At 29.6% G+C, this 23138-nt stretch overlaps 2 protein-coding genes across 2 annotated transcripts; both read right to left on the bottom strand.

Moving 5' to 3' along the window:
• Positions 1 to 3089: 3089 nt before the first annotated feature.
• Positions 3090 to 5385, bottom strand: LOC112419037 (uncharacterized). The gene is made up of 2 exons (XM_024775783.2): positions 4791 to 5385; positions 3090 to 3133 (listed from the first exon to the last, which is right to left on the bottom strand). The coding sequence occupies exons 1-2, from the start codon at positions 5383 to 5385 to the stop codon at positions 3090 to 3092; spliced, it is 639 nt and encodes a 212-aa protein (XP_024631551.2).
• A 926-nt stretch (positions 5386 to 6311) lies between these two features.
• LOC25486077 (glutathione S-transferase T3) lies at positions 6312 to 6977 on the bottom strand. Its single transcript, XM_024776882.2, has one exon. The coding sequence runs from the start codon at positions 6975 to 6977 to the stop codon at positions 6312 to 6314; it is 666 nt and encodes a 221-aa protein (XP_024632650.2).
• Between the last annotated feature and the right edge of the window lie 16161 nt (positions 6978 to 23138).

The following is a 23138-nucleotide window of genomic DNA, read 5'->3' as shown; positions in this document are numbered from 1 at the left end:
CTTTGATACGCCTGAGCCTGGCCTACGAAAAATTTTGCAGGCCTGAGCATGGCCTATGGCCTTTCATAGGCCTATTTTTTTTGTCTGACCTGACCTATTTAAAAGTCTGATCTGGCCTAAAAGTCTAATATCCTCAAGATTCTTTCTTACGAATCCTAAAATCTTCAGGAAATAATTACGCACAAAAGTATTACATGAAAACCTAAATTCTTGTTAAAATCCGCATAAAATAGATTTCCCATAGAATATTTTCTGAAATTCTACAGGAAAAACACGGAATTCTATTAGAATTACCTTCATTTAATTTTATTGTACTAAAAAATATTTTTTTAATATCATATTTTTATTCAAGTTTATGAAAATTTATTTTCATGATTAAAAATATTTTTGGCATAATAATATTAAATATAATAAAGTTAATTAAAGTTTTGATTATTTTAGAAAAATAAAGTTTATGCTTTTTGCAAAACCTTCCGTACGGGTATAATTTGTGGTGCGCCTGCATTAAGCATATGATTAAGGGTGGGTCCAATTAAAAAGTTTGAATTAACTTGATTGATTTGTGATGGGAATGGAAGTATAAGTCCCATGCCCCACTAATTATGGTGGGTCACTTGCCCCTTTTAATTTCATTTTCTTTTAATCAATCTTCCGATTGGACTTTGAGTTAAACTTGACTATAAGCCGTACTCCGTCTCTTCCCACCATGAAAATGACCTTAATTTTTTTTTTGGCTTAATTGCATCTTTCACTCCTATCTTTTGTCAATTGTGCGATTTTGCACCCCATGTTTTTAAACGAGCGATTTTGCACCTCATTTTTTTCCCCCTTTCTGATTTGGAGGCCCCCTACGTATTTTAGTGATGATGTGTCTGATTTTGATGACGTGTCTTCATTTAATGTTTGCCACGTGTGTAAATGTAATTTTCAAAAAACAAAAAATTGATTTTGGAAATTAAAAGAAACAGAAAAAAAAAAATTGGTGACAAAAATAAAAAGGGAAAAAAATTGACAGCTCTGCCATGAACAGAACCGGTAATCGATATTTTTTGTTTAAAAATAATTCTATGAATAAAATCCAAATGGAAAAAAATTAAAATAAATAATTAGGTTTTTTTAATTGATTTTTGTTTTAATTTTAATTTTAATTTTTTAATTGGTTTTTGTTTGTATTTTATTTAATTTTAATTTAACAAGATCTGCATTTTCTTTTAATTTCCAAAATCAATTTTTGTTTTATAAAAATTACATTTACACATGTGGCAAACATTAAATGAAGACACGCCATCAAAATCAGACACATCATCGCTAAAACACATGGGGGCCTCCAAATCAGAAAGGGGGAAAAAGATGGGGTGCAAAATCGCTCGTTTAAAAACATGGGGTGCAAAATCGCACAATTGGCAAAAGATAGGGGTGAAAAGTACAATTAAATCTTTTTTTTTTTAGGGAATGAAAACGACCTTAATAACATCTCGAGTACTCCACTAAATATATTTACTAGGAAATATATTTGGTACTACCATACTTAATTATAGTTAAAGTCGATTTAAAATCTAAAATAATTAAATAAAAAAGAATGTTGAAGATCATATATTTTATCCAATCAAATTTAAGGGGGGTTGAGTTTGGATGATCTCCCTCAACTCAGTTGACAATACTCATATTCTTAATTTAGATGCGTGATCTTTTAACACACATCTTAATTCATGTTCATCCATCCAAATTGATCATTCTTTGTTAATTTTAGTTATTTTAAAGTCGGTACTAATATTATAGATTGACGCATTTTAGTTAAAAAAAAATCCAAAATCGCACGCTGTTAAGTAGAAATAACACAGTTTGGTTCGATTATTGTATTTAAAAGGTTTTTCTTTGTTTTAAAATACAAACCATATGAACTAAAATGTGGTGATCTTTTGACGGTTCGTACAATTAATGAAGGGTACATTTCCTAGTGATATTTTTTTGGGTAGTATTGTTAGCTAACCAAGTTTTTTTTTATTGTGTGTATGTTGACCCTTTGTTTTTAAAGGAAGAAAATGGTGGTAATCTAAAGTTCGATCCTTATGTAAGTATCAAATGATCACAAATTCTTTTACTCACAAATTGAATTTTGATTCTTCTAAATGGTTTAATTTTTTGTGGAGTTGATTACTTGAGTTCAATTGCTTTCTATATAACGAGTTTTATGCCTAATGTGAGTAAAATCATTAATAAATTTCCATTTTGTATTCTTATGCAAAGTGTTTATTGGGAATCAAGAAAAAAGAAACTCAAAGGTGCGTGATATAACACACATGCAACTTCCTTTATGCTTCCACTCACCACCCCATATTTAAAAAGGTAAGCGCATTACAATTTTAATTCCCCAAACCTTTTCCCTTTTAAGGTATTTTGAGTTGAATATTGGAGATAAAGATTTCAAGAACTAAGTCTATATTTTAAATTTAATTTTTTTAAGAGAATAACATAAAAAATATCAAATAATACTACAATCACACTTAATTTATATAAAAAACATTCAATAATACCGATAATTTTAAAAATGAAAAGTAAGCAGTCCAAACATACCTATAGAGTATTTATGGTTTTGGAAAATTTGGTTGTACTAAATCAACAAATTTGCTAAAATGATAATAAAGAATATCAGAGAAGTAATCGTTGAAAAAATTGATAAAAAGGAAGCAGAATTAAACATTTATTTATAACACACACATTAACAATGCATGTATGGTCAAAATCACCTTTAGTATAAAGGGGGCATAGTCTTGGCTTTGCATCCCATATGATATATATATATATATAAAATAGGTAAAGGAAGTATGAGCAATGATTTTCCCACGATTCCATTAGCATCTTGGTCCACATCAAACATACATAGAATAAATAATTTTCCAAGTTTGTAATATAAAAATAGAGTATCTATTCTTAATTTTTTATCAGTTGAGTAAGTGTGTGGAGAGAGATCAGTGATGTATAAGCATTTCAGTTAGCAGATATTATTATCAATTTATATCAGGTTATCAATTAGGTCTGTGCGTGACATTTGTGACTTATATATATAGATTACAACTTGCAGTATATTATCAATAAATTGTTGCTGCCAATGCTTCTTCTGCGCCTGCCATTTCTATTGAGATTAATAGATGAAACATTACAAACCAAAGACAATAATATACGATATATATATATATAATGATACTAAGATAATTTAAAAATTGAAATAGCACTGAAGATAGAGATGAAAATAATAATAAATTTATCTATTATGTTAAGAGTCTCATATTATATGTGATAAGACCAAAATATGTGTTTATAAGTGAGTTAAACCTAATATAAAATTTAAGATGATATTAAAGTTTAATATTTCCGTCTTCCGAACCACTCATCATTTATATCCACACCTTAAATCCATTGTTTGTTTTGCTATTGAGATTGTTGTTTTAAATTATGTCGAGTTTTTAAATGGTAAAATGATTAAAAGAAATTGTGCTTGTAACAATTTGTACATTTTCAACAGAATATTGTGGTAATATTTTCTATGAAGACCTCGCAGGATAGGGAGCACGATACTCACCACCATTCTTAAACTTCATTCAGATAATGTTGTAATAGACTCTTTTTTTTTTTTTTTTTTGGTAGATAGACGAAATGGCAAAGCCATTATATAATAGACTCCTTTTACTTTGACAAATGGAGAAGATTCTTACTCCATGGTCACAGGGTAAATTGACATCCCTATTCATCAATTATTAACATATTGATTAATTTTAGAAGGTGTGCTATATACTTTTTGATTGGGTTAACTTAGTCTTATAAAATCGGTTAGAAAAGTGATGACTACCTCAGATCTTATCTAATGTGTGAATCTTTAACACACTCCTCACGCCATAATTGAACATCTAGAGCGTGATTTGAGTAACTTGATAGGGATGACCCAATACATCACGTATACCAATAATTCTTAAATTGAGTCTAAAACATCTAGAATTTTGGATTGAGTCTAATTCAATCTTAGACCATTTACAATGGTAAAATACATTCAACAACCTTCAACACCCACTTTTTCAATTCCCAACACTCCACATCATTTTCTCTCTCTCTTAATTCAACACCCATTCAATTTTTACCTCTCCAATGGTTTTTTCATTCAACACCCTACCCCACCACCTTTTATTTCTTATTCTTATTTAATTTTATATTTTTGTTTTTATAATTACATAAAATTACAATTATCGATTATAATTAAATTAAAATGAAGAAACACTTAACAATTTTTTTTTTTTTTGTAAAAACAAAATTTATTTAAATAATTTATTTATATTTTCTTAACATAAATAAAATGCAATACAACAAACTAAGTACGGGTCACACAAATAGCTTAAAATGCAAGACAACAAACAAGCACACAACACACAAGTAATTTACTTAGTACGATACAAATCATCTTCAATCGTGAAACATTCCAAACTTTGTCCATATGTGCTTCACTAGATCTGCTTGCAATTCGTGATGAACATTTGGATCACGCAACTCGGATCTAGCACGCACATGATTTGCAAAAGTGGGTAACACCTCAATCGAGTATGGTTGTGCTGTACTAGATCCACTTCCCTCAGATTGCTCAAAATCGGTCCAACGTTGAGCATATGTATCTCGTTCATCCTCAACAATCATATTATGCAATATGATGCATGACCTCATGATGATACCCAAATCGGCTATGTCCCACAAGCGAGCTGGTTCACGGGTGATTTTAAATCGAGCTTGAAGCACTCCAAAAGCACGTTCGATGTCCTTCCGACAGCTCTCCTGATGTTTTGCGAATAACTTATCAGGTTCACTTTGAGGAAGTCTAATTGATTTGACGAAAGTTGGATAAGAAGGGTAGATACCATCAGCTAGATAGTATGCCATATTATAGGGACGTTGATTCACAAAGAAATTCACCCGTGGAGCCTTTCCCTGTTCCACATCATCAAACACCGGTGACCGGTCTAGAACATTGATATCGTTCAACGTTCCTGGACATCCAAAAAAGGCACGCCAGATCCATAGATCATGAGATGCAACTGCTTCAAGAATAACTGTGGTGGTTCCCTTATCCCCCCTGGTGAATTGACCTTCCCATGCTTTAGGACAATTTTTCCACTCCCAGTGCATGCAGTCAATACTCCCGATCATCCCTGGGAACCCCCGCATTTCACTAACATGTAGTATTCTTTGAAGGTCATCTTGGTTTGGTGCTCTCAGGTACACTTCCTCATACAATCGTATGATTCCTTTACAGAATCTACGTAAGCACTCCAATGCTGTAGTACCTCCTATTTTGATGTATTCATCGACCGCATCTGCTGCCACGCCATATGCTAACATTCGCATTGCTGTAGTACATTTTGCTAACGGTGATATACCTTATTTGTTGGCGGCATCAACTCGCTGGGTGAAGTAGTTATCAGTAATTGAAAGGTCTCCAACGATTCGAAGGAAAACATGCTTTTGCATCTGGTACCGACGACGAAACATTGCATCGTCATATGTAGGCTTATTGGCAAAGTAGTCGTCAATGAGTCTTTGGTTTGCCGCTGCATGATCTCTATTTAAATATTTTCTACTACGAGATCCACTACCTTCCTCTAATTCTTTTCGACGCTGAATAAATCGGTTGACGATATAAGTGTCTTCAATATCACGTTTTTGTTTGTAGGCTTCGATATCAAAAGGATCCATTGATAGTCTTTGGTGATATTGGAAATAGATAGGAATGAGATTTGTGATATTGGAAATAGATAGGAATGAGATTTGTGATATTGGAAGTAGACATGAGTCCCTATATATAAGTACATTGTGTGGTGGACACTAACGGATTCGAAATAAGTTATTGTATTGTATTAAAGCAAACACTGATAATTATTAAAGCAAACAGTGAGGACTAGACAACACTCTGATAATTATTAAAGCAAACAGTGAGGACTACACAAGACTTTGATAATTATTAAAGCAAACACTACGGACTAGACAACACTGACAAATATTAAAGCAAACAGTCGGGACTAGACAACACTGATAATGTTGACTGAATACGAACAAATATTTGATTAAAATTAATTTTCAAACAGCTCACGCTCCAACTTCCCCAACAGCTCATTCTTCCGGTCATCGAGATGCTCTTCGTCCCTTAACTTTAGATACATTTTCATTTTTTTAGCTTGAGTCTTTTCTTGCAGCAACTTGTTTTTCTGTTGTTTCACCAAAGTTAACTCTTTCAATTGTTCAATCTCTTGCTCTTTTAATTCTTTGAATTGAACTCATTCCTTTTCCACCTTCTCCAATGTCTCGCCCTTGCTTTTCTTCTTACCTTTTTTTTTAGCTGCATCCCTACCCATTGGACGAGCACTAGATCCTACAGAGTCCTCGTAAGATCTCTTAGATCCACTACTTCCTGAGTCAACATTTCCTCCCACTTGACTACCATACCGTGGTTGATCTCGGAGAGCGCGCCATTCTTCCATTAAAGTAAATTGAACATTCTTCCCACATCCATATAATTCTTGAGCTTTTTTGAAAACATCATCTTCCGACCAACCGCTTCCTTGCATACGCTTAGCGCTATCATAAGCACCAACCCATTTATTTATTAATTTGTTCATATAATTAAAACGGTTTCGGCATGCAACTACATCGCGCGGAGAATCGAATGAGCAATGCTCGTTACAATACTCAGCAATTTTACCCCAATATGATTCACTTGTCTGGTTTCTTCCGACAACACTGCATGTTCCATATTTTATCCACCCACTAATTAACACCAAATTTTGTTCAGTGTTCCATGATGGTTGTTGGTTTCTCTTGCTCTTTGGAGTTGTATCCTCTGGAGTTGGAGCAACTTCATTATCTCGTGTCATTCCACCACGATTTATTTGTGATGAAAATTCAGGATATTCATCAACACTCTGAAAATTTTCATTCACCATTGGCATATAACCATTAAATGGGGGTGTTTGAGATGGATATCCCATCATAGATCTAAAATATGGATTAAAGTTGTTTGGAACAGAGGATGGGTGATTGAAATTTGAGGCAAAACCAAAATTAGACATGTTTTGAGGATTTTGGTTGGGGAATTGATTTGGGTTTTGAGGATGTTGGTTGAGGAATTGATTTGGGTTTTGAGGATATTGGTTGGGAAATTGATTTGGGTTTTGAGGATGTGAGTTGGGAAATTGATTTTGGTAGCTAAAAGGGTAATCAGAAGAATTTTGGGTGTTGGATTGATTGTTAGTGGGATCCATTTCACTAATTAAAGACTAAAACTTCAAAAGAAATGCTAATAATAAGATTAAGAGAGTGAAAATTATGGTTTTTTTTTCTGTGTCCAAATCAAATGATCCAAGTCTCTATTTATAGAGAAAAAAAAATCACGAATTTTGGTGAAAAAAATAAAATAAAATAAAATTATTTGCAATGAAATAATTGAGTCCAAAGTATTAAGAAGATAAAAATCCAGGCCAGCCAACCAGAAAGCGACGCGTGGCAGCATCTATCCAAAACAGATTCTCTCTCCGCGTCCAACTGCAACCGACGCGCCTTGTCGGCGCGTGTAACGCACGCGCCAAAAAAGACCCAATCCGAGCGCGCCACGTGGCTTCCGGCGTCAGAATTCAACCTATTGAATATATTCATCATCTCTTTCCTCCAGCTCACTTTCAACACCCCCCTCTCCAATGGTTTGCTTATTGAATATGGCTTTCAACACCCTCATTGTAGTTGGTCTTATAAATCCGACTTGTAATTAGAGTGAGGACCGATATTTAATACGAGACTTTTATTAACAAGATGTGCATATAAAACAGTTTGCTTTTATGCAAATAAAATTAAATATGAACATATAGGATGAAAGCATAGTTTTATTTCTCATATATTAAAAAAAAATAGTAATTTCTCTTGATTAGATATAAAACAACAACACATAACAAGATTTGTACCAATTTTTTTACCTAATTTGCTACTTACAGAATGTGATTAAAATTAGTTTTTTTTTTTTTTTTTTTTTATAGGATTAGGCTTATAAAAATGATATTTAAGTGAGAGATATTTATTCTTATAAACTTTTTCAAATCTTATCTTTATTTAATGTGTGATTTGAGTTTTTTTTTTTTTTTTTTTTCTTTCCGTTGAATCTGGTGTGTGAATGTAAACGGTAAATGATCCAAACATGCTATATGATACTTGACTTTTTATGTTAAACCTAACTTATTCTGATAAATTTACACACTTTATCAGATTTCATCACTATTCAATATGAGATTTAAGGTTTTTCCAATAAGCATAAATTGAAAAATGAATGAGTGAATTATATTGGGGTAACAAAACGACCATACTAGTTGAATAAGCTCTTCTCCCTGCCTCAAAATATAAAGTTATGCTCTTTTTCAGGCTCTTGGTTGTCTCCAAACAACTATCTCTCACACTTGTCTTCTCTTTTTTGATTTATAGGAGTTGCCACATTTATCTTATTTCTCCAACATTTGGACCACCAAATAAGAATCCAAATTTGGGATGAATCTAATATGATAGTTGCAACCTTGGGGATAAATTCTATATGCATGTTTGAGTAATTAAACCAATTTTGTACTTTTCCCCCTAAAATACAAAACAATATTTTCATGGATATATAGAATCTCTTTGTATGACATGGTACACATAAAATGCTGGTGGCATTTCACATGGGAAAGGTTAATCTTTTCCCACTATGGGAAAGTTGGATTCAATGATTAGCTTAAGTGAAGAACATATTCTTAACATGCTCTCTCAACACTAGATTTTTCTTCACACTATCTTCTAACAATTTAAAAATTCTAAAAATTAATTAATTTTCAGAAATTAAAAAAATATAAAAAAATTCAGATAATATTTTTTTTAAATTCTGTAATTCATTTATTGATTGTTAGAATTTTTTTTTTGAAAAAATGAAAAAAAAAAAATTGTTCAGAATTTTATTTCAAAATTTTTTCAAAAACCTTATTTTCCAGAATTTTATTTTCTTAGAAAAATAAAAAACTTTAATTTCAAAATATTTTTTTTAGGATTTTTATTTTATTTTTCAGAATATCTTATTTTATTATGAAATTAAAAAAATATATTCTTTTTAGAAAAATAAAAACTTATCATAGTTTCCAAAATTTTAATTTTATTGAAATAATATTTTTTTCAAAAAAAAAAATTCTAACATTCAATAAATGAATTACAGAATTTTTAAAAAAAAATTATCTGAATTTTTTTCGATTTTTTTAATTTCTGAAAATTAATTTTTAGAATTTTTAAATTATTGGAAGATAGTGTGAAGAAAAATCTAGTGTTGAGAGAGCATGTTAAGAATATGTTCTTCACCTAATCTAATCATTGAATCCAATTTTCTCATGGTGGGAAAGGATTAACCTTTCCGATGTGAACACACACCTAAAGTGCTAGCCACAAAGAAAAGAAAAAGAGTACTATGGAGCTGTCCTCTTTTACCATATGTTTTTGTCTTCTCTTATCATGATAAGAAAGTTAAAGCCTGATTGAGATATGATCCCAATGTCGACTTTGTGTAGCATGATACGTTCCTAATTTTGTTGTATACACATATATGATTATAAACTTTAAATGTTTTTTCTTTTCTTTTTCTAGAGAAAGGAACTTATAATGTTGAAATGAACTTCTTGTGTAGTTGTGTAACATATCGCCATATATACGATGCTGCTTTTCCACATTCGGCTACATAAAAGACCTAAATGGAGTCTAATGTTAACGACCATTGTCATGGTATAGGCAAATGAGATCATTTCCTAAGAGCATTTTAAGTGCTTACATGCATCGCATATATGCACACCATCCATTTATGATTTTTTTTTTTAAATTATTACTTAATAAACATTCAATCTCTTCAATCCAGTAAAAAAAAAAGACTTAAATATATTTTTAATCTATCCTTTTGTTATCAACAGAGTTAAATAATAATTAACAAGGAAGAAGAGTAAATACCAATATAGTTTGTATATCCAGTTTATCTCAAATTGACCTACATCTATAGGAAGAACATATATATCTCCAATTCACTGTCAATGAACTTTTAACAAAGAGTTACAAGAATTATAAACAATTAGCTTCAACAAGAAACCCTAATTTCTACCATTTCTTAATCTATTTCCCTAAACAAGAGATTCAAATATTTTCTTTCCAAATGTTTGTAAAAGATTTCCCAACCCAAGGCTCTACCACACAAAATGTTATTTGGACAACAAACAATAATTTGGTTGTCTTTTCTCCTTCTCAAATCCTAGCCGTAACAACTTTTCTTCTTCTTGACCTACCGAAAATGGGTGATTTAGGGTCAATTTTGACACAAATTACCCCTTGGAATTGTTTTTCATTATTTGTTTTTAGTTAAATAAGTGTTTTTCATATATTTTCAATCTTTTTTTTGTTTGTTTTTGTGATTTCGTCATCTTTACATGACTCTGTTTGTTTTGATTTCTCGTCTTTGTGCACTGTGTTTTTGATTTCTCATCTTAATGCCATGTTTATTTGATTCAGGTTGAAATATTATCTTTGAGCAAGTGCAAATTCAATCAACGACTTTGACGTCGTCAACGTTGTAGATCCGAAGACATGAATATTCTGGAGACTTCAATATAATCATATTTGTAGGCATAAATACTCTATCATTTTATGCTATTAACACGGATGAAATGAGTTTGTTCGCAGATTCATCATTTTTTAGAGACTTTTAATTTGTTTTGTATCGATATACTTTATCAATTTGAATGAATAAATATCATTTATTTTTGTCAAAAAAAATTCTACCAAAATAGCACCAAATTCTTAGTGTTTGATTTCCTAAGAATTTCCTTTTTTTGATAAACCCTAGAATTGCCCTTAAAAACGGTGCTAATAGTTATTTTTGGACTGTTTTATTTGTTTTTCAATCTTTTTTAAACGAATTGGGTCATTTTTAGATTTCCAAACATTATATTGCACGTGTACATGTTTTAGCTAAATTCAGAAGTCAAAAAGTGTGGCTTTCCCATCTGTACGTGTCTTGTTAGTCTGATCAATTTTGTATAAGTTCATTCAGTATAGAACATTGCAATTTAATTGCTTTCAATTCTTTTTGTTGCATATCTTACGGAAGTTGTCCTTATATTTTGGCCTTTTACGTTGTCTTTACTTTCCCAGCTAGCTTCTTCTTTTATCTTTGGCATGATATATGTAACATTTTGCTAGCACTTGTTCGTAGCATCTAGCATGTGTTCTTAGTGGGGGTATTATTAGTGATATTTGTAGTCCGCATTTGATGAATCTTATTAGTGATATTTGTAGATTATCTATCTATATTCCATTATTGGGGGCGGAAACAAGCTGGATAAAGCTAGTCTTTTTTGGATAAAACTAGTTTGTAAGGTCTAAATAAAAAATTTAATGTCCTCATCTACAATATGTTAGTCCATGTAAAAATTTAATGCAAACAACTTTTATAGAACACATATATAAGACACTTTCGAAAATAAGAGAACTAAGATCAACCCTTTTAAATTTACATACACATTGCACGTAAAATATTTATTAATATTGATTATCTAATACGATTTTATCTTATGTTATCATGTTTTGTTTGTATTTACTTCTGCGAGTTACACATGCATGCCCTATTCCAAATGGTCAACATTTCTTCTTCACATGCTGGTTGCCACGATTTCAAATGGTGAAGAGTTCTTTCATATCTTTATTGCGCTACCAAATCACTAATTGGCCCTCAACCACTAGGATTAGAGCTTTTTTAGGGCTTTCAAAATTACACTTATAATACTATATGCTTAGCTTGTGGATGTAGAAATGGAGAGAATTTGAAGTGGTTTTCCGCACTTTTGTGTGAAGACCTTGGGGAATTTTAATAATACTATTAGCTTCTAGTGATTCCGTTCTTGTGTTGGATAATTATGGGTTGACACCCTTTTTTTCATACCACTCATATACTATCCCATGTGACATTTTTTATTTTTTATTCCTCTTCCCTATTATCATTCCCTTTCTCTCTCTTTCACCAAACATGTCACATGCAGGTGTAGAATGCAGGGTTTGCCATATGGGATGGTCAATGTATCACTACTCTTCTGTTCTAGTGAGTATTATAACTCAATCGATGAATTTCACTCACATGCAAGTTTTTGGCAAGAATCTGTAATTTGTTAATAACCTCTTGCAATTAGTGTTTCGTGATTAAATTAAAACAAAAGTGTTAAATAAAAAAAATATAATTAGGCCGAGTAGAATACCTTGTTTGAAGTGATCATAATGCATGGTTGATTGCATTTGCTAGCTCTAATTGTTGAATCAGCTTCTTGGATGGTAGAGGTTATGTTATGGGTATATTGTATGTTTTATGTTGAATCATTGGTTGTGTTGTGTTTGATTCCTAAATCATGTCTAACTTGTAATATTTGTTGGCTTTGAAACGTACAATTTGCAGGTACTTCCGATAAACCTAGACAAGTTGTTCAATCAGTTTGTTGTTATCATTCTCTATGTGATTTTTGTCCTGTTTTTTGGGTAGGTATGCGATTTTTTTTTTTTGTATGTTTCACATTTCTAGGGTTTAGCATCAATATTTGCATCCAATGAATATCATGAAGTCGATTTTTCCTCTCTGATTTCAGGTTATTCCTCAAGCAATTTGTAGTAGATACGACCTGTTGCTACCAGCTTTGTATGGCTAATTGTACAACTTTTAATGATAATATGTTATCCGATTGCTTATAATGTTGGAAAAGTGACGTATGAACTTTGAAGTGCAAATCCTTCTAATATATGAATTATTGACGTGGTTGGTTTATGCATTTAACTGCATGAGTTATATTTCTTTCATTTTCAATGGATAATCAGGATAATATAGTTAATGTACATGAAAAACAATTAATAGAATATCATCTCAATCCTTAAAAAAAAAATACCATATCATCTCAAGATGTTTCCATGAAACATAAATGTATAAAATATGGGTAAAGATGTATCGGGCATATAAAATAACAAGTTCTTTATATAGTCTTGTTTGGTATAAAAGAATATACTTTAGTTTGGAGTGTATAAGGGGATTCATATAGCCATAGTTGCTCTTAAATCAATTTGAAGATCTCCCCGGTGTTTTATGCTCCTTCCGTGGCCCAACATTTTACGTGTTGACTAATGTTCATTTTTTTTTTTTTTTGACAAGAACTATTGTTAGTTATAAGGCATAGCTTTTGGCCGGAACCGGGTTCATTAACATTCTATCTTTTCTAAGTTAAATAACTTTGGAAATTGCCCTTTAGCATCACAATTGCTCTTTTATGCACGTGTCATTGGCTGAGTGGCACTTAAATGCCACTCGCCTGCCAAGTTAAGTGTTGTTCAACACTTTTTTAATCGGTCCAATCACTTTTTAGATCGATTTACATGCCGTTTAGGATAAATAGGTAATTTTGGGGTGTCCAAGAGCAATTTTAGAAGCCTAAGGAGCAATTGTTAATAACCGTTCATATTATTAATTTAGCTCAACTTATAGATTGATTGTTTGATTCTAATGACACCTCAAGTGTTTCCTTTTCTCACTAATATTTGTCCAGGTTCTAGATTTGGCTATGAGGTCAACTAAAAGCTCTTGTATCCATCCACAGTAAGGAGGTATAAAATAACGATTTATTATTCTTGTGATTTAATTACATCAATCACTGAGTTTCCTAAATATTTTACCATTATAGCTATGGGTGTTTGATCCACAAATGTTTGATTGTAAAACAAAATACACACACACTTATTGATAAGTTATTAATGAATAAATGCTAAATAAAATTCTTTACCTCTCTCCCACTCAAGTGGTTGTTGAGCTATATCAACGATGAATTGTTCAGAAGAACTGAGTTCGATTTATGAAAAGAACAATTTTTTATCAGACATTACGTACTTAGAGCAACTACAACGCTTTGTTCTACAAATTTAAGGACACTCAAAATCTGTTCTTGTTATTTTTTCAGCATTGGAGAACATCCACATGTCATCCAAGGTGGAGAATGGTTGCACCACAAGAACATGTTCTACATAACAAAAAGTTGCGCATTTGTACTGAACAGTAGAACATAAAAAGCCAAAGCACAAATGCAAAGAAAGTCACATATATATTATTATTAAAAATATGTGAGGTCAATTATAGGTCCATATAATATAAGTTAAGAATATAAATATTGTTCTTTGCATTGGAGTAAAAATAGAAGAATGTTCTTAATACATACGTGGCATTTATGGACCCCACCAAAATGCTTCAAGAACACAAATATTATTCTTTCTTCGAGAACCTGAGAGTTAACACAAAAAAGTAGGTCTTCTTGGTTCAAATTAGACCATTCACATCCGGTGATCTGTGCTCTCTAAATAATGCAGTGTTCTTCATTTTTGAGTTTCTTTAGTTACCTTGCTATATAATTTTCATGCAGAATTTTGTTTATAAGGAAAAGTAGTTGGTTAGGTTCGTCTAGGATACTTGTAACTTGAGTGTTCATGCCTGCATCCACATTCATGATTAAGACTTGTACCTGAACTCATGACAATGTAGACTGCGTCTTTCATATCCAATAACCATATTTAATAGGCATCCATTTACTTGAAGTCTTGAATCCAGTACATACATCAAGAAAATCTAAATATGAAATGTTAAATGTGGAGTGCAAAGTTACTCTGGTGAAAGGGTTAATAGGTCTTTACCCCCCTGTAATATAGGGCACTTTTGGTTTTACCCCCTGTAAATTTTTTTTTTTAGATTCCGTCCTTGTAAAATGAAGATTCATCAAGATTGCCCCCTGAGCCTTGTGACTCAGCAGAATCTATGCTTTGGCATTTTTTTTGGATGGCAAGTGTATTTACATGTCATTTAAAATTAAAAAAAAATATTTTTTTTTTTAAATAACGAAAAATAATTTAAAAATCAGAAGAAAAAAAATAGAAATTTTTTTTTCAAAAATTTAAAAAATTGAATTTTTTTTTTTAAATAAAGTTTCAGATTCTTTTTAAAAAATCGAAAAAAATTTAAAAATTCAGATTTTTTAAAAAACAATTAAGTTCCAGATTTTTGTTAAAATCAGAAAAAACATGCAGATTTTTTTAATTTAATTTTTAAAATAAAAAAAATATTTTATATTTCAAAATCTTTATTCCAGAAATTTTATAAATTCTTTTTTGAAATTAAATAATTAGAAAAAAATTCAAATATTTTTTACAAATTCAAAAAAATTGGATAATACTTTTTTTTTTCCAAATTTTATAATTTTAATTTAATTCGGATTTTTTTTAAAATTTAGTATAATTTTTTTGAAAAATTTGGAAATATATTAAGTTCGAGAATGGATACAGTATACCATATGAGTTTTCCTGTCATTGATGGGAAATATATTAAGTTAGCATTTAGAAAAAATTTCAAAAAATATATTCTTGAATTTTTACGAATTTATTTTTTATTTAAAAAAAAAAAATAAAATCATTTTTTTTTTCTGTAATTAGGAAGTATTTTAAAAAAAAAAACTGAATTTTACAAAAAATTTCAAAAACAAATCAGAATTTTTTCTAAATTTAAAATTTTCAAAAATATCTGAAGTTAAGATTTTAAAAATTTAAATAAAATAAATTTTTTTCAGATTAAATAGTTGGAATTTAAAAACATTTATATCCAAATTTTTAAAAATAAAAATATTTTCCAGAATTTTCATTCTTTGTACAAAAAATTAAAAAAAAACTTTTTTATTTCGAAAAAAATCTGAATGTTTTTTAATTTCGAAAAAGATAAGACAATTTTTTATTTTGGAAAAAAAATCTAAATGTTTTTTAATTTTTGGAAAAAAAATCTAAATTTTTTTCGATTTAAAAAAATAGTTTAAATTTTTTCAGATTTTTTAAAATTTTGGAAATTAATTTTCAGATTTTTTAAAAAATGATTTTCGTTTTTTTAAATTTTATTTTTTATTTTAATTTTTTTAAATAAAAATGACGTGTAAATTATTTTTTACACGTGGCAAGCAAAAAAAATAAAAAATAAAAAGAAAAAGCCATGTAGGTGCCACATCATAGATTCTGCTGAGTCACATGGCTCAGGGGCAATCTTGAAGAATCTTCATTTTACAAGGACGGAATCTAAAAAAAATATTTTACAGGGGGCAAAACCAAAAGTGCCCTATATTACAGGGGGATAAAGACCTATTAACCCCTGGTGAAATTATGGAGCAACAATAGGAAGGTCGTTAATTAATTGAGAGCTTTTATTTGTGTGCAAAAATGAGAGAACCACATTACACACAAATATAAGCTTCTAAAAATAACTCATCATTTTAATTTTTAATACAACATTAACCATTTTTTTTTAATTGTATCATCTAATTTAAACTAATTGCATCATTTTCAATTCAACATCTTCCAATTTGTATTCATAGTAATGATAAATACACCAATATTTAATAATGTTGCTTTAGTAAAAATACAATTCTCTCTTTTATTTATCTACTTAAGTTAATACAGTAAGTGTGAAATGGTTAAATGAATCACTTGTTTTGTGACAGAGTGAATATAAGATAAATATTTTGTAGTCATTTGATTTTTCAAATAGTAGAGGTAAGTGGAAATTTTTAATAACCTTTTCTATGTTCAGTTAAATTTTTCCTTTTATCAATTAAATTTTAATCAAAAGGTAATTTTTAATAACCTTCTCCCTTTCCTACAAATGGATGAAGTAGGAACGCTTTTCTTAAGGCTTTAGTTCCGTTTTTTTTCCTTCAATTTTTCAGTTTTCTTTTTGTTGTAATTGTTAGCCTTGTAACAAAAAAAAATAAATTATATATGGTTTTTTCTACATTACCCTCTCTTGTTTAGGGGGTATTTACCTTTCATGATATCAACCAATCAAAATGTAATATACATTGACAACATTAAATGTGAATAAATGTGTCATTTTTTTTCTAAAAAAAAATCAATTTTAATCAAAAGGTAATTTTTAATACTTTTAATTTTTATTTAATTATAGACAATATTACATTAGAGGTCTTTTATCTTATTTATTTGTAACACTTTAGTCCTTTATCTTTATTTTTTTTGTTCAGGTCTTTTATCTCTCATAAAAGCACATATACATCATTTTTCTCATTTTTTATTATTAAAAAATACATAATTTTATTTTTTTAAAATATATTTTTATTAAAAATGAAAAAAAATCCAGAAATATGATGAAGATGTTCATCATCTTCATCTTCTTCTATTGAATCTTCATCATCTTCATTGAATCAAAAAAATTTCTACAAAATATATCTACAAATATCACAAATTAATGTTATGTTCACCTCACAGATATAAGATTGTATAATATCACGAGCTTTTCTTAGTTAGAAATTTTCTTGTCGGAGAATGATATAAATTTAATAGATTGAATGATGTTGGTTATTTAAGCATAGTTGCTTTTTTAAAGAAAAAAAAAATATGATTATGATTTTTTTCTTCATGATTTTAACCATCCAGAGAGGCCAAAGTATGGCAGGGTTACTACTCCGCAGAAAAATGTGTATTTGTTGCATTGTAGTGCAAGATTAGTGAGTTAATGTTGTATAGATTATATTTCTGCTGTACTAAAGTTGGATGATTGTGCATTGATTTATAGTGTGTCTGGAATAACGGGATTTTCCACAAACGCACGTCTAGTCTGATCCTACAGTTTTTTGCTATCTTAAATTCAAGTTTTACTTGCATAGAAATGCGAGAATATATGACCAAACGCCAATCCAAACACTGCATTAGATATTATAATAATAATCATAAGGAAGACGAGACACATGTGGGAATACGACAAGAGGGAAAAAAAGAATTTGGTTTCTCTATAGTAAGCACTGGTAGTAGTGAAGTGAGAAAATGAAATATTTGATATTTTAAGAGAAGTGTTATTTGAACAACCATTTGGTTGACAATTTTTGGAACAACTATAATTTACAAGGAAAAAATAGGTATTTGCACGAAAATCAAAGTAATAGAGAGATAAAGTAAAAAATATTGTGAGTATGAAAGAAAAAGTTGTCTCAAAAGTTGTAGCAAAATAGATGTTCAAATATCATTTCTCATATTTTAATCATCTATGCTTTGTTATCTATCTATATATACATGTATTCTAACCTACATTTTTCCTATGTGTCACCTCACCAACATCCCTTTTCTAACTATTTTTCTAACTATCTCTTTACATGCATTCTCTCTCATTCTAAGCTACATTTTGCTTATGTGTCACCTCACCAATAATTCTTATTTCTTATATGAATTTTATTTACTATCTATCTTTCATTTTCCATCAGTTACAAAAACTCTCCATTTACTTCACTTCATGCAAGTTACACAATGAATGCATTATAATCCATTTTATTAATATTGAGGGGTTACATTTTAAAATTATTCATATTCTTAATCAATCCTCTTACACACACAAATTTATTACTATAAAGCTCCTCATTTTTTTTCTAAGCTTATATATATGTTGCTTATGTTATCCTTTTCATTTCTTCTTCCATTTCATTTTTTGATAGTTTTGATTTTCTCTTCAAGCTTTATGTGTGTGTGTGTGTTAATATTTCTATAATTTTTCGTATTCTCTGATGGATATTTTTTCTTTGATTTCAAATACACAGGTTTTGAAAAAGAGAGAGTTTTGTTGAAAGGACACTTCATATATGAAATGGTGATTGTATTTTTTTCATTGAAATTAAAGTATTTTTTCATTATTATTTTTTATTTAACATTGTTATGAGATCAAGAGTTCACTGAACATGTGGAAGGAAACATATTAAAAATGCATAAAAAATGAATATTTTTTTATTCATTTTTATTCCAAGCCAACATGTGGTTGTTGCTATAACTATTAGAGATTTTTCCTTCTCAACTAATTGCCATAAGATGGAGGAGGATTTGGTTGGATCTTACAAGAAACTCAAAACTCTCAACACCAAAAATCCTAAAGGTCGAATAAGAGAAAGTAAGAATATTTATCCATAGGTGTTAGTTTAATTTGATCAAGTATCCGTGTCTTTGTAATAAGTGAAAATACTCTTATTATATTTTTAATTGAATAGGTTCTTATAAGATCAAGTATCCTAGGTAACTAATTGTAGAAGCACACATCTATTCAAGGCCTAGGTAACTAATTGTAGAAGCACACATCTATTCAAAATTCTAATGGAATGTTCTTGATCTTCATGAAATTGGAGAGTCAAAATTATGTTTTGATGATTTACATGGAAATTTAACCTTTGATCATGGAATTGGTTGACCTTCATACTTTCCATCAATTGAGTTTCCTACAATTAAGAGTAAATTTGGGTGCATCTTATGAAATTGTCTAACTATACTCACATTCTTTTGGGGAAGTTTTATTATTACTTTATTTTAAGGATAATTAAATGGCATTATTGCCATTTAGTTGTTTTCTTTTAATTAAGGTTTAATAAATTTATTAGCAATATTTTTAGATTTAATTTAAGAAAGTTTATATGGATTTTATATATTTGAAAGTATGAGGTTAAGGTTGAATGTATAAGTGTTTATATCAATTATATATTTGTGTTCTATACTTATATTGTAAAGTAAGTTTGAGTTACTCTTGATCTAGCATTGTGATGACATGGTACCTCAAAGATATTCCTATAAATTAAATATGACTCATTATTCTTAAGCTATGATTATGCATATGCGTCACCTCTAAAAAATCATTCTCCCATATAGTATAATAATTTCTCACCCTTTCTTATTCTATCTAAGTTTAAGTTACAAAACTTATCATCCTTTCTTAATATATCTGTAGTTATTATTTATCCTCCATTAAAAAAGTCATAGAGAGTAGAAAATGCGAGAAAGAGTTAAAAAAAGAAAAGAAAAGGAGAATGAGAATGTGAGGTAATCATGTAGCGTATAATTGATGAGTTGTAAACAAATAATTTCGAGGTCTATTTTAATATATTATAAGTTATGGGGAAAGAATGTGTGAAGATTAGGAACCATATTAAATAAAGGGTTAATAGGTTTTTTCCCCCTGTAAAATAAATTTTTTGATTTACCCCCTGTAAAATTATTTTTTTGATTTACCCCCTAATAGGCCAAACAAAAACAAAAAATTCTGGAAAAAAAATAAAATTCGTTTTTAAAATACAATGTAAATCAAGAAATTGTTCATATATAGGGGGTAAAGACCTATTAGGTCTTAAATAAATTATTATTTTTTACTTGAACCATTTGAAATACAATGTAAATCAAGAAAAAAATTATAAGTTGTCATATTTTTCTCCAATCTAATTGTTAAACTTAAATTAAACAATATGAAACTTTACATATCTAAAAAAATATTGTGACATTTTACCGTAAACACATTGAGACAAGGAATCACGAGATCAAGTAAATAAAAGGAGACTACAACCGTTACATTGTCCTACTGCTATATATGAAGCAGACGTTTCAGCAAAATTTGTGAAGCATGACAAGTTTAAGGAGATAAGGAACAAGATGAGTGTCGCATCTTTGGAGCATCTACCTATCTATCTATCTATATCTTATTCTCTTTGTAAACTAAACTTGACTATCTCGAATGCTAGGATTGTGCCTATGTGACAAAGGGTTTAATTTCTATTCTCTAATCATTCTATTTAATAAACTAATCTAATACGTAACCTCTCACATTTTTTTTCTTCACAATAATGCTAACTCAATTATACAATGCATTAGAATACAATGGGTTAATGAGCATAAACATCATTGTTTTTCTATAGCCATATTTTAAGAATCTAATAGTAACGGTTTATGCACCTACAAACTATTCAAATGTTCTGTAATTTCTTACACCATCATCATTGGATGTATCTTAACATTCCTTCAATTATAACCTACAAAATGGAAAAATTTAAAGTGTATTTTTTTATAATTCCCACTCACCGTTTAACTACAACTTATGCCACATTCATTTTCAGTCAATCCCGGGATGTTTCCACCATGCCTTCTATTAATATCAATTTCACAACAAACTTCTTTACACTTTTGTTGAAAATTGGTTGGTTATAATTTTAATTAGGGGCTATGGTCATATCCTTTTGTGTATAAATTTCGATGGTATTGTTTTGGTTTTGGATCACCATTATCACTTTCTTCAACCAACTTTTGGATGATATTCTTCAATTTTGTATCATTATATATTGAAAGAGCACATTATTTTCTTAACAAGATTGTTGTTGTGTTTTATTTTTAGAGAGAACACATTATTATTTTTAACAAGATTGACGTTGTTTTTCTTTTAATTTTGTTTTTAGGTTCTATACATAACAATACGAGAGAACATTTTAGAGCTTTGTTATAACAAAGTCATATAAAGAAATTTAAGCAATTGGTTTGATTGGCAACAATATGGTGCATTTAAAATATTAGAAACAATATTATATTTCAAGGTGGGATGGATAATGTGGGAAAATTGGTGGATCCAGTTAAAAATATTGTTTGGGTATGGTTCATGGGCAAATTATATTTTGATCAAACCCGTGCAACGCACGGGTTATATACCTAGTGTATGTGTATTAGAGTGTTTTGCCGTGCATCTGGTCACCATAATCGTGCGTTTGGACCCCTTTTACCGTGAAAACAAAAAGTTAATAATACTAGCTCTAGCAAAAACGTGCGTCTAGATCCTTAAACGTTGAAACCAACAAATGCTTAGTGTATTTGTTGTGACACCTAGACTTAAATCCAAGCATTGCTGCACTTTCCATAATCGAATTAATGTCCCCCCGCACTTTATCAGATGAATGTATTTTAGCTGTTTGGGTCGTGACTCCGCCGCCAGTGGCTGATGGAGAGGTCCAAAAAACACAAAGTAAGTAAGCGTTTGTTTTGATGGTGGAGGCATAGACTCTGTTTGGTAAAAATAGCGGATAACTGATAAGCTAACTGATAGCTTATAGCTGATGACTTATACCGATGACTAGTAGCTCATAAGTTACTTGAAGTGTTTGATAAAATTAGCGGTTCAATTCGCCGATAGATGTAAAATTACATAAAAATACATTTTTAATTCATAATAAAGTTTATATAATAATGTTTAAAGTATTTAAAAATTAAAAATTGTTAATTTAATATTATTATTAAATTCATTTTTAATTCCTAAATGTTAATTTATATTTATTTTAATTTGCCTAAAATTTTTAGATATAAAGTGTAAAAAATTTTAAACGTAACAATAAATAAAATATAGTTTGTATATATATATATATCGTTCTCATTTTTTTTGTTGGAGAAAATTATTGTTCTGGTTCTTATTCTCTACAATTCTGATATATCACACAAAAATAACGTGTCATTTCGCGAAAAAAAAAGTGACATTAAATATTGAAATAGTAAAAAAAAAAAACGTAACAATTGTAACGAAAAAAAACTTATACGTAACGGTAAAAAAAATATCTTTTTCTATTGAGAAAAAAAGGATCTTTCATTCATAAAAAAAATAGCATTCATATTGAAAACATATGTATTTTAATTTATATAATATAATAAATGATTAAGGGTTAAAAATGGAATTTAGTTAAAATAATAAGGGTAAAACTGGAATTAAGAAGCTATAAGCTCAAACGTTACTTAAAATAACTTCTGAAAAATAGCTTATAAGCTCATGGTAAAAAAGTGTTACCAAACAGAACTTTTTTTTATCAAACGAGCTTATAAGCTATAAGCTGAGAGTTAAAAGCTCATTTTTGAATGTTACCAAACATATTAAACGTGCCCCTAGAGAAGCTACAAATAGTAGCTTCTAGTCTCTCTCAAACGTGTGGCAGCGGCATACGAAAGCAAAACCAAAAACACGTACAAAGTCTAGGTTTCCTATCTAATAAACACCCATGTATTTCACACTAAAGAAGCAAGAAACTATGACAATAGAGTGATGATGAGGGAAAATGCAGAGATGAGGGAAGTAATAATATATACATTTTTTTTTAGTAGCTCAATAAGAGTTTGTGAATGTCTATCAAAGCTACGGAAAAAGTGATGACATCTTGACCAAGTGATAATGTTTTTCATAA

This window comes from Medicago truncatula, chromosome 2 (assembly GCF_003473485.1).
Source record: "Medicago truncatula cultivar Jemalong A17 chromosome 2, MtrunA17r5.0-ANR, whole genome shotgun sequence".
NCBI lineage: Eukaryota > Viridiplantae > Streptophyta > Magnoliopsida > Fabales > Fabaceae > Medicago > Medicago truncatula.
This window is presented reverse-complemented; position numbering and strand designations above follow the sequence as displayed.